The following is a 16,859-nucleotide window of genomic DNA, read 5'->3' on the forward strand; positions in this document are numbered from 1 at the left end:
GAACCGAACTACACGTGTGAACAGCTTCAGATGATGGAAGAACATGCCATGTTTTACTGATTTAATCATGTTTACTGCTGAATTAATGGGGGAAACGTTTTAATTGACTTGCATGTCCTCGTTTATCATCATGAAATTGTAATGGATTACAGTTTATGAAAATAAATAGATTTTCTTGATATTATAGTATAATGCTTTTTTCACTGTCTGTAGTTATAGTTATTTATGTAGAGATAAATACAGAATTTGATTATTTTTGACAGTCATATTTCAGTAAGAGTCATCATGAATCAAACAGAAGTTACATAAGTGTTTACACTATTATTGTGAACTTAAGAACATTTGTTTATTCACCTCATCCGTTTGTTACAGTTAAAGAATATTAAATAATATTTGAAAGGCCATTTTCAAACTTACCGTATTATTTCTTGTATTGATAAGATATTGCTATAGATCAGTTAGGTCTTTACTCTTACACAAGTGAAGGTGTGTTCGGGTGATGTGCTTAAACTAGCGTGTTCATCTCTCTCTCTCACACACACACACACACACACACACACACGCACACACACACACCAGCCCTGGTTGCTGAGATTACAAGCGAGAAAAGATTAAGCAAATGAAGTCTGAAGCAGTGGCCCAGAATAACTCTCGTCTCCATCAGGGCTTTTCTGTTCGGCGTATGGCAGCGCTTGTGCGAGACAAAATGTTCACGTTAACTCGCTCAAAATGAGGAACACAGTGAGTATTTTACAACCTCTACGACTGTACATGTAATGTTGTGTCTTTTAGACTCGTGAAGTGTTTTCTAGAGCTGTTTTGTCGTCAACGGGTAAATCTTCCACGGGTAAATCTGCATTCAGAGTATTAAGGGACATTAGTTTAGAAATGTTTTGCTTTCTAAACGTTGAAAAAAAAAAAAGCTGATACCGTTTACTTATAGTAACTTAATGAGAGAATGTTCATAGATTCAATCCTTCTGAGTATCAAAATTTATATTGGATTTTTTTCACCAATGAATACATCTTAATATAGTTGACCTTTTAAAGAATGCCTTTTCCACATCAATTCAACAGAAGTTGTGTGTAAGATTGTTGTTTCCTGTTTATAATATAGTGATTATAATGATGTAATGGTATTAAGTAGATAAACGGGCTGATTATTTGAGCGTGTCTCTGACTGGCACAGTTCTAGTGATGGTTTAATCCAGACCTGTTGAACAGTAAACAACACCTGCTGTTAAAGGTGATGTACAGTCTCTGATCTGCTGAGCGGATCCACAATAACAACTCAAGTTACAGCTATATGGTGATTTAAAGAAAATGCAATCACAAAGCTTATTTGTAATGTGGTTGAAAACATAATACAATATTATCTCCAGTAATGTCCAATATTTAAAAAAATCTGCTGAAAAATATATGTTGTGTTTGGAAGCTGTAGCAATTAAAGACATAAAAATACACTTCCAACTAAGGATCACTGGAAAAACGAACCTCTACCTACATTTTTCGCAAAACGAAAAAAAAAAAAAAACTACCAATACATGCAAATCATTGCAGTTTCCATCTGAAATTAACAATAGAGACAGTAAAACAGCAAGCACTGAATTTTAAGTGCAGATTATTGATTTAACTCTTTCCCCGCCATTGATGGATATTTCTGTGTTTTCACTGTTATACGGTAGGGGGCGCTATTACACATCTTCTGAAAGAGAACTGAATCTCCTGATCAAAACACATGTGAAGAAGATGCAGAAACATGCGATATCACATGTAAGCAGATGCATATGAAAAATAACGCAATCATCAGTTTTAAACGACATATAAATCAAAACCGCGTAATTTTACTGAATGAAACGTTGACCCAGGAAGGGTTAACGACTGTGCAAGCGTTAGGGGTGTTGATGGACTCGATCTCCTCCATCTGTGTTTTGATCATCGTTCTGAATCTGATCTGGGTGTAGTCTTTGCCAATAACGCTTTTTGCTGAATGTTGCCTTTTTTTATGAAACTTGCCCACATTCAAGTGTTGATAAAAAAGAATGCATGAATGCAGAGGATCTGTTCTTTCTTTTGATATATAATGCATGTTTAGACATTCATACAACAAAATATTCTGGCCATGAAACCTTTGTGAAAATTATCAAAAACGCTGACGGTGGCTGGCAACTTTTTTTTTTTTAAACGCTGGCGGGAAAAGAGTTAAAAATGCTGGTGGGGAAAGAGTTAATAAAGACTTATTCTCACGTGGTTCCTTGCAAAATACTGTTTTATGATCTCAAAACACTTTTACCATAGTGCATGGTTTGTAAACTAATACATTTTGAGGTTTGCATCACATAACCAGCTCTATTTGTTTGTCTTTTCTGGCGTAGTAAACTTGCAGCAGTGCAGTCGTGATGTGAAGCGCTCAGGTACGAGTGATGGTACTAAAATGGCATGTTGCTTCAGAAAATGGGTTTTTATCCCACGTTTGTTTTTGTTAACACTATCGGGTTTAGTGTAAGTGGTGCGTTATTTTCAAACTCCATAAAGCATTAACCATTAAGCACTACTCAATCCAGAACTGTCGTGATACGTACAACAACCTACATAATAAAACATTCCTAGATACATCTTCAGATAAAACAGATCACGCTTTTAGCGCCACCCACTGGACATTTCACTTTGACAATGTCACAAAACGTAATATCATTTTGCAGAAATGCCACTACAGGTATGTTTTTCTCAGTGAGTCTGGATTATACATTTCCCTCCAACTGGTGTCTATAATATTAAAGTCCTCCTGTAGTCAATCATTTTAGCCCTTTAAACTCATCTTTGATCACCAGAATGACTTGAAATTTTGAAATCCTCGAAAAAAATGTCGTCTTGCCTTGCAAATGAGCCCCGCCTCCACTCACTCACTCAGCTCAGAGATCCACTCATTGACGATCACATGTTGATCTGATTGGTTACAGGGTAGTTTGTGACGTCAGAAACACCAGCGATTTCAAAGTCGGTTCAACAGGTTCACTGCAGTTACTCAGGAGAAAATACTCAGCAATGGTGTCGACTTATGAATTTACACATGGTTTGTTTTAAAGCATATTAAAAACACCGCATAGACATATAAACAACATTAAACGATGGATTTTCACCACAGGGGGAATGCTTTGACTTGGTCAAAAGCATGATTGCATGGTTTGTTACTATTGAAGTGGCCATAATCATTCTCCATTTTTGAGTTCTTTGAGTTAATTTCATGCATTCCTTCATGTAGGATGCGGCTGAATCGTGATGATGATGATGAGTGAAGCTCCGGTTGTGAGGAAGGCTATTCCACCAGCTCATTCCACCGCTAGTGGTCACACTCAGATGACCTCTCGACAGCCATACATCACGGAGAAGACCTCCTCTAAACGCGTGTGCTTTTACAAAAGCGGAGACTCCCAGTTCAGTGGTCTACCTGTGATCATCAACAACCGCACCTTTAAAACCTTCGAGTCTCTCTTGGACAGCTTATCGAAGCGTGTGCCTCTACCGTTTGGAGTTCGCACCATCACAACTCCTCGAGGTCATACGTCGGTTCGGTCCCTTGAACAGTTGCATCATGGCCACTCCTACATTTGTTCTGATCGCAGAACCGTCAAACCCATCGACCTGGAGCGTGCGCGCCGGAAGCCGCCGCCCTGGTACCACGCTCGACCCATTAGCGCCCGGCGATTAGCTTGGTACACACACAGTCCTGCTCAACACGGAGTCTACAGTGTGAGAAGGAACGAGAGGGTCCTGCTGCATTCACCAAAACAGCTGGTGATTTTCCGTAACGGAGAGCCAGAAGTGAAACACACGCTGACGCTGCAGAGGAGGACGACATACTCATTCGAAGCACTCTTAGATCACATGTCAGAGCTCATGCACTTCCCCGTACTCAAGTTACACACACCTGAAGGAAGAAGGGTAAGGATTTTGCCACCAGATTGCATTAATTTTTAGTTGCAATATTTTATTTTTCATTCAGTTCGGTAACACTTTACAATAAGGTTCGTTAGTTAACATGAACTAATAATGAACTGCATGTATACAGCATTTATTAATCTTTGTTAATGTTAATTTCAACATTTCCTAATACTTTACTAAAATCTTAACATTAGTTAATGCAATTAACAATGAACAGCTGTATTCTTATTAACTAACATTAACAAAGATTAATAAATACAGTAACCAATGGATTGCTCATGTTTAGTTCATTTTAGATAATACATTAATTAATCCCCCCCATTGAACTGCCACCTTATCGTGGTGGAGGGGTTTGAGTACCCGAACGATCCTGGGAGCTATGTTGTCCGGGGCTATATGCCCCTGATAGGGTCTCCCAAGGCAAACAGGTCCTAGGTGACGGGTCAGACTAAGAGCGGTTCATAAGCCCATTATGAAGCAAATAAAAACAAGGACCGAGACGTCGCCTGGCATGGCGCAGCTGGGGCCCCACCCTGGAGCCAGACCCGGAGGTTGGGGCTCGCATGCGAGTGCCTGGTGGCCGGGCATCCGCCCATTGGGCCCGGCCGGGCTTAGCCTGGAGGAGTGACGTGGGGCTGCCCTCCCGTGGGCTCACCACCTGCAGGAGGGAGCGTAGAGGGCCGGTGCATAGTGGATCGGGTGGCAGCCAAAGGCGGGGGCCCCGACGACCCGATCTCTGGACACAGAAACTAGCTTTAGGGACGTGGAACGTCACCTCGCTGGTGGGGAAGGAGCCTGAGATTGTGCGGGAGGTTGAGAGGTACCGACTAGAGATAGTCGGGATCACCTCCACGCACAGCTTGGGTTCTGGAACCACACTCCTCGAGAGAGGCTGGACTTTCTACCACTCTGGAGTTGCCCATGGTGAGAGGCGGCGGGCTGGTGTGGGTTTGCTTATAGCCCCCCTGCTCAGCTGCCATGTGTTGGAGTTCACCCCGTTCGCTTCCCTACACCTTCGGGTCGAGGACAGGTCTCTCACTGTCGTGTGTGCCTACAGGCTGAACGGCAGTGCAGAGTGCCCGCCCCTCTTGGAGTCTCTGGGAGGGGTGCTGGAAAGTGCTCTGACTGGGGACTCCGTCGTTCTACTGGGGGACTTCAACGCCCACGTGGGCAGAGACAACGACACCTGGAGGGGCGTGATGGGGAGGAATGGCCCCCCTGATCTGAACCCGAGCGGTGTTCTGTTATTGGACTTCTGTGCTAGTTACAGCTTGTCCATAACAAACACCATGTTCAAGCATAAGGGTGTCCATCAGTGCATGTGGCACCAGGACACCCTAGGCCGGAGGTCGATGATCGACTTTGTGGTCGTTTCATCTGACCTCTGGCCGTATGTCTTGGACACTTGGGTAAAGAGAGGGGCGGAGCTGTCAACTGATCACCACCTGGTGCTGAGTTGGATCCAATGGCGGGGGAGGAAGCTGGACAGACTCGGCAGACCCAAACGTACTGTGAGTGTCTGTTGGGAACGTTTGGCCAAGTCCCCTGTCAAAGAGTTCTTCAACTACCACCTCCGGTGGAGCTTCGACCGGATCCCAAGGGAGTCTGGAGATCTTGAGTCCAAGGCAACGTGACAAAAAATCTTTAAATTTCAGGGGGCAAAATATTTTTTTAGTAATTCTGTGAATTACACTGCACAAACCAAAAGTAATACTACCCACCGGATGATGAAGGGTCATTTTATTTAATTTTTTGTGTTCGCATTTGAGGAAAAAACAATGTTACGGACGTGACTGCTCTGAAAGCGGCACTAAAAGACTCCTTTAAAACTTTCACAGAGATCTCAAACAGAAAGCAAAGTCTTTCTTTAAAGTGAATTTCGTTTTGTATTAATTGTATCTTAATTTTAATCAATGTTTCATCAACCAATTGCCTGGATTTAATAAATAAGAAGTAAATATAGCAGACAATATATAATCACGACATGGAGGCACCGACGCGTGAACTGGAGCTCGTCTCATAAATGAACCGAAACTCAGTGTATAAGGTAGCCTACTTGCCTCACAGACCTCAGAAATATATCTATAGAAAGCTTGAAATGTCTACTTTTAAACAGAACAATTCAAAACGAAAGAAAACAGACTGCTCTCTGCTCATGTAATCCGTATGAAATGTGCATTTCTCTCTGGCGCGTTCACTGACACAGAAAACACTTGTTTATTAATAAACAATTAAAATGTCTCCTTGCTATATATGACACATTCATAATCATTACTTTTGCCGGTTCTTTGTGACAGCTTTTAGGTGCTTTATTGGCAGCAGTTGAGTACTGCCCCCCCCCCCCAAAAAAAAAAGAATCGAGGTTTGTATTGAATCGTGGGTCAAAAATCGTGATAACGAACTGAATCCTGTGTTTGGTATATCGGTACAGCCCTAGAATCAGCACATCCAAGTCAGAGGCCATGTTTCTCAGTCGGAAAAGGGTGGCTTGTCCACTTCAGGTTGGTGGAGAGTTCCTGCCTCAAGTGGATGAGTTCAAGTATCTTGGGGTCTTGTTCACGAGTGAGGGAAGGATGGAACGGGAGATTGACAGACGGATCGGTGCAGCTTCTGCAGTAATGCGGTCGATGTACCGGTCTGTCATTGGTGAAGAAAGAGCTGAGCTGCAAGGCGAAGCTCTCGATTTACCGGTCAATCTACGTTCCTACTCTCACCATGAGCTGTGGGTCATGACCGAAAGGACAAGATCCTGGATACAGGCGGCCGAAATGAGCTTTCTCTGCAGGGTGGCTGGGCAATCCCTTAGAGATAGAGTGAGGAGCTCGGTCACTTGGGAAGAGCTCAGAGTAGAGCCGCTGCTCCTCCACATCGAGAGGGGCCAGCTGAGGTGGCTCGGGCATCTGTTCCGGGAGCCTCATGAACGCCTTCCCGGGCGCGTCCCACCGGGAGAAGGCCCCGGGGAAGAACACTGGAGGGTATATGTCTCCTGGCTGGCCTGGGAACGCCTCGGTGTCCCCTCGTAAGAGCTGAAGGAAGTGTCTGGGGAGAGGGAAGTCTGGGCATCTCTGCTTAGACTGCTGCCCCCGCGACCCGGCCCCGGATAAGCGGAAGAAGATGGATGGATGAATGGATGGACATTCATTAATGTTAACTAATGAACCTTATTGTAAAGTGTTAACTTCAGTTCTTTAAATCTATTATTTAAATTGGGTTTTCGATTTAAAGGATTAGTTTACTTCAGAATTAAAATTTCCTGATAATTTACTCTTCCCCACGTTATCCAAGATGTTCATGTCTTTCTTTCTTCAGTGGAAAAGAAATGAATGTTTTTGAGGAAAACACTCCAGGGTTTTTCTCCATATAGTGACTTCAATGGGGTCCAACGGGTTGAAGGTCCAAATGTGAGATTCAGTGCAGCTTCAAAGTCTCAACACGATCCCAGCCGAGGAATAAGAGTCTTATCTAGACAAACCATCAGCCATTTTATAACAAAATATACATTTATATACTTTTTAACCACTAATGCTCGTCTTGCACTAGCTGTGATGCGCCACACATTACGTAATCACGTTAAAAGGTCACGCGTGACGTAGGTGGAAGAGCTGACCCAGTGTTTACAAAGCAGATGTGCAAAGACTAAGTCAAATGCCATTTACAAAAAAAATTAAATAAATAAAAGGTAAAACAACGATGTCGGACAATTTTGAAGTTGAAGTTCATGAACTCATGAAGAAAATGAGTTTTTTGCCCTTCCCTACATTACCTGATCTATCCAACCTGATTACAAAATGTTTGCAGTCGTGGATGTGCAAGACGAGCATTTGTGGTTAAAAAGGTTTTTTTTTTTTTGTTTTTTTTTTTAGAAAATGACGATGGTTTGGCTAGATAAGACCCTTATATCTAGGCTGGGATCGTGTAGAGCCTTTAAAGCTGCAATTTGGACCTTCAACCGGTTGGACCCCACTGAAGTCACTATATTTAATAATATTTATCTTAATTTTTTTCGACTGAAGAAAGTAAGTCATGAACATCTTGGATGACGTGGGGGAGAGTAAATTATCAGGAAATTTTAATTCTGAAGTGAACTAATCCTTTAATTTGGTCCATTGACCAAAAGGATTAAATGTGTTTGGTTTTTTGCACCGCTACAGGCATCAAATGGAACTCCAAAAATAACGTTTCTCGACAGGTTTCGCAAACACCCCTCCCCTTATTCTCATTAACTTACATTATTACTGTGCCACAATTTAAATGTAAAACAGGACTCGACACCAAGCTACAAAAATACATGCACGCTTGTTTTGACACATCGAAACAAAAAGTAACTATGACTCTATTTCCAGAGTGTTTTATTTGATTAGAGTGGAGACCATGTCAGTTGTGGCTCTGGTGCAAGTAAGCTGGCCCAGTCATAAATAGCATTTACAGACAAGGAAGACCTGCAGCCCAGTGATGCTAATCCTCTTTACCATTTCATCCTATTATACTCTGCAATCTGGGATAGAACACAGAAGGGAATAAGAGGCATGGCATTTAGACCACCAAACCAGCTTTATTAATAATGCTAACCTTAAGTGTTCTTCAGAGCATGATTGCTATTTATGGTTATTATTGAAGTACACATTCAATAGAGTAACCTATATATATATATATATATATATATATATATATATATATATATATATATATATATATATTCTCAACACTTGGGCAGGACCCCTTGGGCGGGACTTGTTAATGTTATTTTTCCACGTGCAGGTACTTTCAATGAGAAACCTTTGGTGTCACACGCAGATGCGATGGGAATGGCAAATGTATCGTCATGATGACATTATATAGTGGGGTATAATTTAGCCATTATGTCATATATGTTAGGGTGTGATTTTCAATTTAATCAGCCAGCATAATTTTATTTACATTTATTTTATTTAAACCATTTAGAAATGTTTGAGCAGGTAACCCAACCCCTACCCCCTAAACATGCCCATTTGTGTATTAGATAATATAAAACACAGGATATAACCAGCAGATTCGACTAGTCACAATTTATTCAAAAAGTACAAATATTCCAAGTGTTCAGAGGCCAGATGAGTGATTTGTGTGTGAAACAGACCCAAAAACGATAGCCCTCTCCATCCGCCGTGAGGCTCAGATCATGTGCACATTCAAATGTTTGCTGCGAAGCTTAGCTTTATGTCAGCTCTGATTGTGAAATGCCATTGGCTCTCGTGTCCGATCGTGTGGCGGGTGTCGGTGTTTCGCATGCATTCGGCCAAACATTGTACACTTACGTCACTGGTAAAGTTCCTATTGTGCCATGTTAGACTCCACTCTGAAGTAGGAGCTAATTTAGTCCCCTCAAAAAGGCGTCATGCGGTGCAAACACCAAAAAGTGTGTACTTACAATAATAGTTATAAGAACTATGATGACGTTTCTGCGGTGTGAAAGCCCCTATAGCTGCCACCTCTACCAGCCTGTGTAACAAGCATGATAAGCACATACTATAACATCTAACCCTGATCAAAACCTGATAAGCAGATGTTAGCCCTTTATTCAAATTTCTCTATAAAATCCAATAAAAATTAGGCCTATATTGAGCTAAAGCCCAAAAGGAAGCCATGCTCCTCGTAGAATGAGCCCTAACACCCATTGGTGATATCAATCCGCGGACCTCATAGGTGCACAAAATTGCTTTCACCAACTACTGGAATAGCCTTTTGGTAATGGCTACACCCTTATTTCAATCCCCGAAACAAATAAACAGCTGCTCAAACTCATGTCACTGGCTAGTGCCGTCAATGTAAATCTGCAATGCTCTTACACAACATACACATCCTCTCATCCTCGGCCAAATCTGTACTCGTTTACTCACCCTTATGTCATTCCAAACCTGTACAACTTTCTTTCTTCTGTGGAACATAAAAGAAGATATTTATTTGTCCATACAATGAGTCATTGGACCCCACTGGCTTTTTTTTATTGAAGCCACACTCTGCTTGAATTTGACTTTGTTAATAACTCCTAACTTTAATTAATGACCTAATCCGACAATTATGAGGTGCACTGTATTCTAGAATGACTACTAAATACACTAATATTTTATCTCCGCTTTGTTGACAAATGATAAAGATGTTTTCACATTATCATAGGTGGACGGGCTTCCTGCATTGATATTATGCTCTGGGGTATTGGTGGCCGCTGGCCGAGAACCCTTCAAAAAAAGCAACTATGATGTCCAGAAGTCTTCTCCACCAAAGTGGCTACCGGCTAAAATACCGGTTCGGCAGCGTCCAATAACCAGTAAGTTTATTCATTCTACTTTTATTCCATTACAGAGCTCAACTGCTATAATAATGAGAAAGTAACTTTGCAGATATTCAATACTTTAAAACATGTGTCTTATGTGTTACACTGCATGTCAAGATAATCTATTACTGAGACTGTCTTGAAGCAAGTGCTGAGGCATTCATATCTACTGTAATACCTACCATGACCTACTTGCTTCAATATGGATTATAGCATACATGCTCCATCTCTAATCTGTGTTCCTATTTTTCCTCACTTGCATTGCTTTCCTGGTGTCCTGACTTGATCAAACAACTCTTCATCTGTCAACATACAACTTTCTAAAGGAAAAAAGAAATCCCGCACCGCCAAATCTCGTCCCTTCTCCCTATCTTCAGAAAGCTACATTGTGAATCAAATACAAAGCAGTTTGCCTGGAAGTATGTGTGATTTTCCAAGCAACCCAAATGGCTCCGTGGAAGCCGCTCCTGGATATCATCTTGAGTCTGTTTCTGAAACAGAAATAATCACCAGTCTGGATGGTGAGAGAGAGGATGACTCATTCATGCCCTGTGATGATGACATTGAGAAATCCTTTCGAGTCAATCAAGATGGAAGTATGACCGTTGAAATGAAGGTACGTCTCACTATTAAAGAGGAGGAAACAATACATTGGACCACCACAGTCAGTCGTTCCAATGTGTGCAATCAATTTATAGCAGACACTCTTCCCTGTCCTGACCTGGATGCTAATTTACCTGATAGCTTACCCACTCTAAATGATCCTGCTGCCTTTGTGGTCAGTGAGAGTGAACCCAATGATAGCAGACGGTCCTGCCCTGAGGAAGACTGTAAAGTAAATCAACAGAGTGAGATCAATGGAGGTGCAGCAAGCATGGAATTAGAGCGGCTTTCTTCACCACTTGCTCACAAACAAGGATCCATCGAGAGCATCATAACTGCTAATGATACAGAAAGTAATAAGAACTCTTCATACTCTTACATGGAAGATCTAGACAATGGAGAAGTGAAGCAGATCCCTGTTCCCAAGCCTCGATGCACTCTGCCCTCTGATACGAACACCACCACACCGATACAGTCCAGTGACTACAGATCTTCAGAGGTCCTCCAGTTCCAGGATTATCAGAAAAAAACGGTGTTACACATCTGTGAAGAGCAGATTTGTCAAGAGAACTTCTCAGGCAATACGCAACATGGCTATATAGCATCTTCTGACACAGTTTCCTCAGATAAAACGTTCCATTACTTTAATGAAGATATGAAATCTGAGACCTTGGCAACTATTAAATGTCAGTCAAGTGGGAAAAAAGATAAACCATATGCTTCCACTTACAAAACAAACACCTCCTCAACAAAAAGGGCCATAGTGTCAGTAACACCAGTTACTGCATCCTCAGAAGCCTCGGTATCTAGAGGAGTTATTACTGTTGATACAACCACAAAGAGGAAGTCAGTGAGAGTAATAGTGAAAAAGAATCACTTGTTTAGGTCTGCTTATCCAGAAAGAAAGCAGAGAGATAAAAAAGATGACATCCTGAAAGAAATAAAGAAAATAAGAGCTGAAATATTGAGCCAGAAAGGAGCCATAAAACATTTCAGAGCAAATGCTGTTCAAAAACTTCTGAAAAGGAGAAATAATAGTGGGAATGGACTAAAGCCTCAAACAGAGAGTGTTCAACCGAGTACAGACGACCCAAGCCCACAATGGGTTGAAAAAGAACAAAACAACCTACAAGTGCAAGCTGATAGTTTCACTCTGCCGAAGGAAAACCTGCATAACGCATCACTCAGCAAAGGTACAATGACACAGCAAACATCAGAATATGTTGAACTCTGGCTACAATCTCAACAGATTCCAGCACAGTCCTGTTTAGAAGCTATACCCAAAAATAACACAATGGTAAAAGCATCACTGTTCAATAATCAATCTTCTAAGACAATACAACCATCAACAAAGGACACATTTGACGAGAAAGGAATCCACGTATATTCGCCAAACACCAAAAAGCCAGCACTTTCAGACAAAGAACAAAGTGATCACTTAACAAAAACAAATGGAAATCAAAAGATTTCTGAGCTAATAAGTAAGACCTCCTCGTATGACACAGAAAATACTTTGAGGAGACCAGTTAATATCCAAACAAAGCCTCTAACAGAACTGATAGATCTGCAAGCACAAAAATATTATACAGTTAAAATGGCTGTAAGGCCCGATATGAAGCCAGTACTTGATCAGCTTTGCAATTCCATTCAGTCACTTCGTGAGATCACACAGCAAAAGCGGTCATTATGTTTGAAAACATCCAAATGTCTGCCAGATTTTTCTTCATCCTTGGCATCTACGTTTAGCTCTTCCTCCAGGGTACTCCTTGCCTTTCTTTCTATCATGACTTTAAAAGATGGCTTAAGCCATTTAAATTCATGTCAGACTGAGGCCAACCTAAGCAGTTCTGAGGCAATTCTCATGCTGCAGTCTCTAAAGGAACTGGCTGTAATAGAGGATGCAGAACATCTAAGGATCAGTCTATCTGACCTCTACAACTCAGCATCTGTTCAGCTGCTTCAGAACTGGAAGGGCTTTCAAGTACTGAGCAATAAAGCAAGGAGTAGCAGTGGGAGTGAGTCCCATCACAGGTCAAGTATAGAGGAGGAAGAACATTCAATCCAAGTGCTGATGGAACATCTAGGTGTTCCTGAGAGGGTTCGAGAGGAGCTGGCAGCCCTCAACCATGCAGATGTAGAGTACATGATTTGCAATCAGATTGAAGACACTGACACAGTAAGTGATTCACTCCCAGAGATGAATATGAATGGCGTTTCAGAGCACGGCTCTAAAGAGCAGATGGTTAGTTTCTCAGAGTTTGTGCTGGAAGATTATGTGAGCATCTACGTTAATTCAGTTATTGATAGAGCTATAAATGCACACCTCACAGCAGGCTCACAGGCAAGACCTGGTATGGACAATCTTGTGATCACTGATAGATACCAACAAGATTTGAGAAATAAAATATTTTCCAACATTAAGAGAACTTTTCAAAGTGATGCAATACCTGACTCAGATATCTGCGAGGATATGTCATCTAGTGAATCTAGCTTTGGGGCTGAAATGTGCCGAGAAATGGGGTTAAAGAGAACAGGATTGCAAGGAATGGAGAAAGTAAGACGCAAGCGACAAGAAGAAGAAGAGACTGTCAAGAAACATCAAGAAAAGGAAGAAAGACAATGGGAAACTGATGAGGGAAGAGGTACATGGGAAGAAAGTAGTTCTGAAGTAGAAAAGACATTATTAAAAACAGAAGAGGTCATAGGAAAAGCGGTAAATGATATTGAAAAAGACATAGACACTGTTGAAGAGGAAGGAACTCAATTATCAGAGGAGTCACTTATTATCTGTACAGGAAAACTAAATTTCTCTGTGAAAGAAAAGGTCTGCCAACAGGAGGAGAACGAGAGTGAGATCTTTCCTAAGGAAAGGACTTTCAATGAAGAAGAGAATCGTAGTGTGAAAAATCCTGGGCCGAAAAATTTAGATGTCTCAACAGAGAAGATATCAGGACACTGGAACAATGAGATTCAGACCATTCAAACTCAAGATCAGGTACACAATAAAACAGAGAGGACTGAGAGGGATGTTGCATTACCTGAGGTGCAAGGTATTTCTCATGTTGTTCATATTGAATCAAATATAGAAGTGGATGAAATACAACATCAAGACTTGTGTATGGAAAGTGGGACTTATTCAGAAGAGGAACAAGTGATCCTAGAAGCGCCAGAATGCTACACCATCTACCAGGAGGACTTTGAGGAGATGTCTAATGAAGCCACAGAGTGTGAAGAAAATGAGATTCATTTTAAGGAAGAAATAGCAAGCAGTGTTGCAAAGCTTATCTGCAGTCTACAAGATCAGGACAAATCAGTGTGTAAGAGACCTTATAATACAGCACAAAAATTTGGCGAACAGCTCTTAAACCACATCAATGAACCAAATCTAGAGGCAGCGGAGATTACCAGAACCACAGATAGGGCATCAATGGATTCAGTTTCATCCTCATTAGCATTCAGCTATGATTCCAAAAACAGTGCTTTGGCAAAAGATTCAGAGGTACACATTCAGACCAATAAAGTGAAATCCATCAGAGACATGTTTCTTGCTAAGACCACTACAGACACACAGCCGAGACAGACACAGCCGAGAAGCCCAAGTTCTGATTCGGCAGAATACCAATTTGAATGTTCTGACAAAAAAGAACACCAATCCTCAGAGGCATCGAGAGAAGAGGAAGATCCATGCAAGTTGTCCATTGCCAAAGGTTATGTAAAAAGGACTATTGAGCGGCTTTATGGACAAGGCTCTAGTTCTGATGAGAAGAGATCTTCTTCAGCCCACAAAGTCAAGAAAAGAGAAGGCCTTAAAGGTACAAATTCCCCCAGGCTGCCTTCAATCAATGAGGCTCACACAAACGCCATACAGGATTTGTCATACTTTAATGCCACAAGCACAAGAGACGGCTTCAATGAGCCAACGCATTGTGTTACTCTGAATGCCAGGGTGGGACCAAATGATGCAGTCCTAATTGATAAGGGTCGCTGGTTATGTTGGGAAAACCAAATGAGTCCAAAATCTTGTCCAGAGAATAAAGACACACCCAAGCATTTAAAGTCAGAGCAGGATTCTGGGAAAGAAGATATTCCATATTCCCTATTTGGCCATTCTGGTATAATCCCTGACAAGGATTCATCTCTCACAGAACAAGGGGAAAATACTGGGTGCCTAGAGAGAACGTTCACCTACTTTCACCTTCCAAATGCCAATGATTCAGAGATACAGCCAGATGAGGAAAAAACTGACACTCCAGGGGGGAAAACAGAGATCAAGGTTAGTCCTTTTACAGAGCCTCCTAAACGTTGGGCTGAACAACACAGCATTGTATCTGTCTTGACACCATCTTCTAACAAGGTGCATCCAATGACAGAAACTACACCTCCAGTAGTTACCCAGCCAACTAAAGGACAAAGCGCTGAAGTCACAAGACGCTCTGCAGAACCTGATGTACTGGAGATTGTATATATGTTTTGTGGACAACACTGCCCCATACTCTAAACTTGCTTCAGATTGTGAAATAATTTATTTGTACTAGATCATCATTAGTCCTCACCTCGACATTGGCAATGGCCACCAACATGAACTCAAACTGAGAAGAGCAAATGCTAGACTGGCTTTGGGCAAGCTTTCAGGTTACTTAAAGAATCTGTCAAACAAAGTTTGGTGGGCAGAACTTTGAAAAAGATGTGAATGAGTGAGTCTCTTCATTTTTTAAATCTGTGGGTGATCTTACCTTTGCCATGTTTGTCTTCTCCATGATTCAAAGAGAATGTTTCTCAATCCCACTAGTCTTGGGCTGGGCATCTCTGGCCCTCCAGATCCACTTTCCTGCAGAGTTTTGCTCCAACCCTGATCAAACTCACCTGGATGTGGGTTTCTAATAACCCTGAAGGTGTGTTTGATTAGGGTTGGAGCCAAACTCTGCAGGACTGTGGATCTCGAGGGCCAGAGATGCCCAGCCCTGGTCTAGTCTGTCTGTCCCTGATGGAAAGCAGTGGCCGCTGTGCTGGCCGTGGATTAGCATTCAGGGAAGATTGAGTCGCACAGAACGAACTACAACGAGCTGAATGGGCGAAGAGACCATTTACAAAGAACGCTTTTTTTTTTTTTTGAATAAATGCAAGACGCAATGCATTGGAATGGAAAAATGTGCAAGATCTCAAGATGCCTTTTTAAAAGTTGAATTTCTTGGCACACCAATTTTACTCCAGAATAAGACAATTAATGAATGGCATCAACAAGTTTTTATCATGACTCCTCTAGCACGTTATAAACACAGATTATCCTCAAAACCCCCTGGGCTAGGGTTAGGGTAACAGCTCTCCAGCCTTCATTCACATGACGAGCTCTTTCACGAATTGTGCATTCTTGTTTCCTTTTCCATCAACTAGGATGCAAGGAAAGAAAAAGAGGATAGAGAAATCAACGTATTTGTTTATTGAAACATTCATGATCACTTGAGTGTAAGTGTTATCAGCTGCGCTCAAGTGATCTTCCCTTATGCTGTTGAGGTTTGGTTATTTCAGAATTTCATAAGAAATATGAATAAAGCAAGATACCCTGTTGGAATATGGTTTATTTAAAGGGCATATCTTGTGGAAATACAGCATATTTAATATTGCGTGTCACGCCTCCCCCAACTAAAACATCACAAACACTTGTCAGGTAAAATCAGGCTAATTTCAATAAATGTACATATTAGGAATACTTCCAGCTGTGTTGTTATGTGTCATGAGTAAGCAATAGAATAGCTAACCCTGTCTAGAGTATCTGTACACTACATCTGCACTGGGCTCATTTCTTGACATGACACGACAACTGTTTGAGTCTGTCCACACCGGACACAAGGTAAACTCTATAAACGGGTACATTCCTCTTTCTGGACGGGATGATGGTGTTGTATTGAAGAGTGTTGCATCGCCATGCCTTGTTTGCGTTGATGTGTTCAAGACCTTTTTTTAATCTTTGAAGCTCTAAATGCAGCGAACTTCAGCTTGCACTCCTGTAA

At 41.6% G+C, this 16,859-nt stretch overlaps 1 protein-coding gene across 1 annotated transcript; it reads left to right on the forward strand.

Moving 5' to 3' along the window:
• The first annotated feature begins 602 nt into the window (after positions 1 to 602).
• On the forward strand, positions 603 to 16,557 carry LOC307155894 (uncharacterized protein). The gene is made up of 4 exons (XM_079866888.1): positions 603 to 741; positions 3,262 to 3,941; positions 10,092 to 10,242; positions 10,575 to 16,557. Exons 2-4 carry the CDS (start codon positions 3,279 to 3,281, stop codon positions 15,347 to 15,349), a joined length of 5,589 nt encoding a protein of 1,862 aa, XP_079723014.1. The 5' UTR covers positions 603 to 741; positions 3,262 to 3,278; the 3' UTR covers positions 15,350 to 16,557.
• Positions 16,558 to 16,859: the final 302 nt, after the last annotated feature.

The sequence above is a fragment of the Squalius cephalus genome (assembly GCF_949319135.1).
Source record: "Squalius cephalus genome assembly, chromosome: 3".
NCBI lineage: Eukaryota > Metazoa > Chordata > Actinopteri > Cypriniformes > Leuciscidae > Squalius > Squalius cephalus.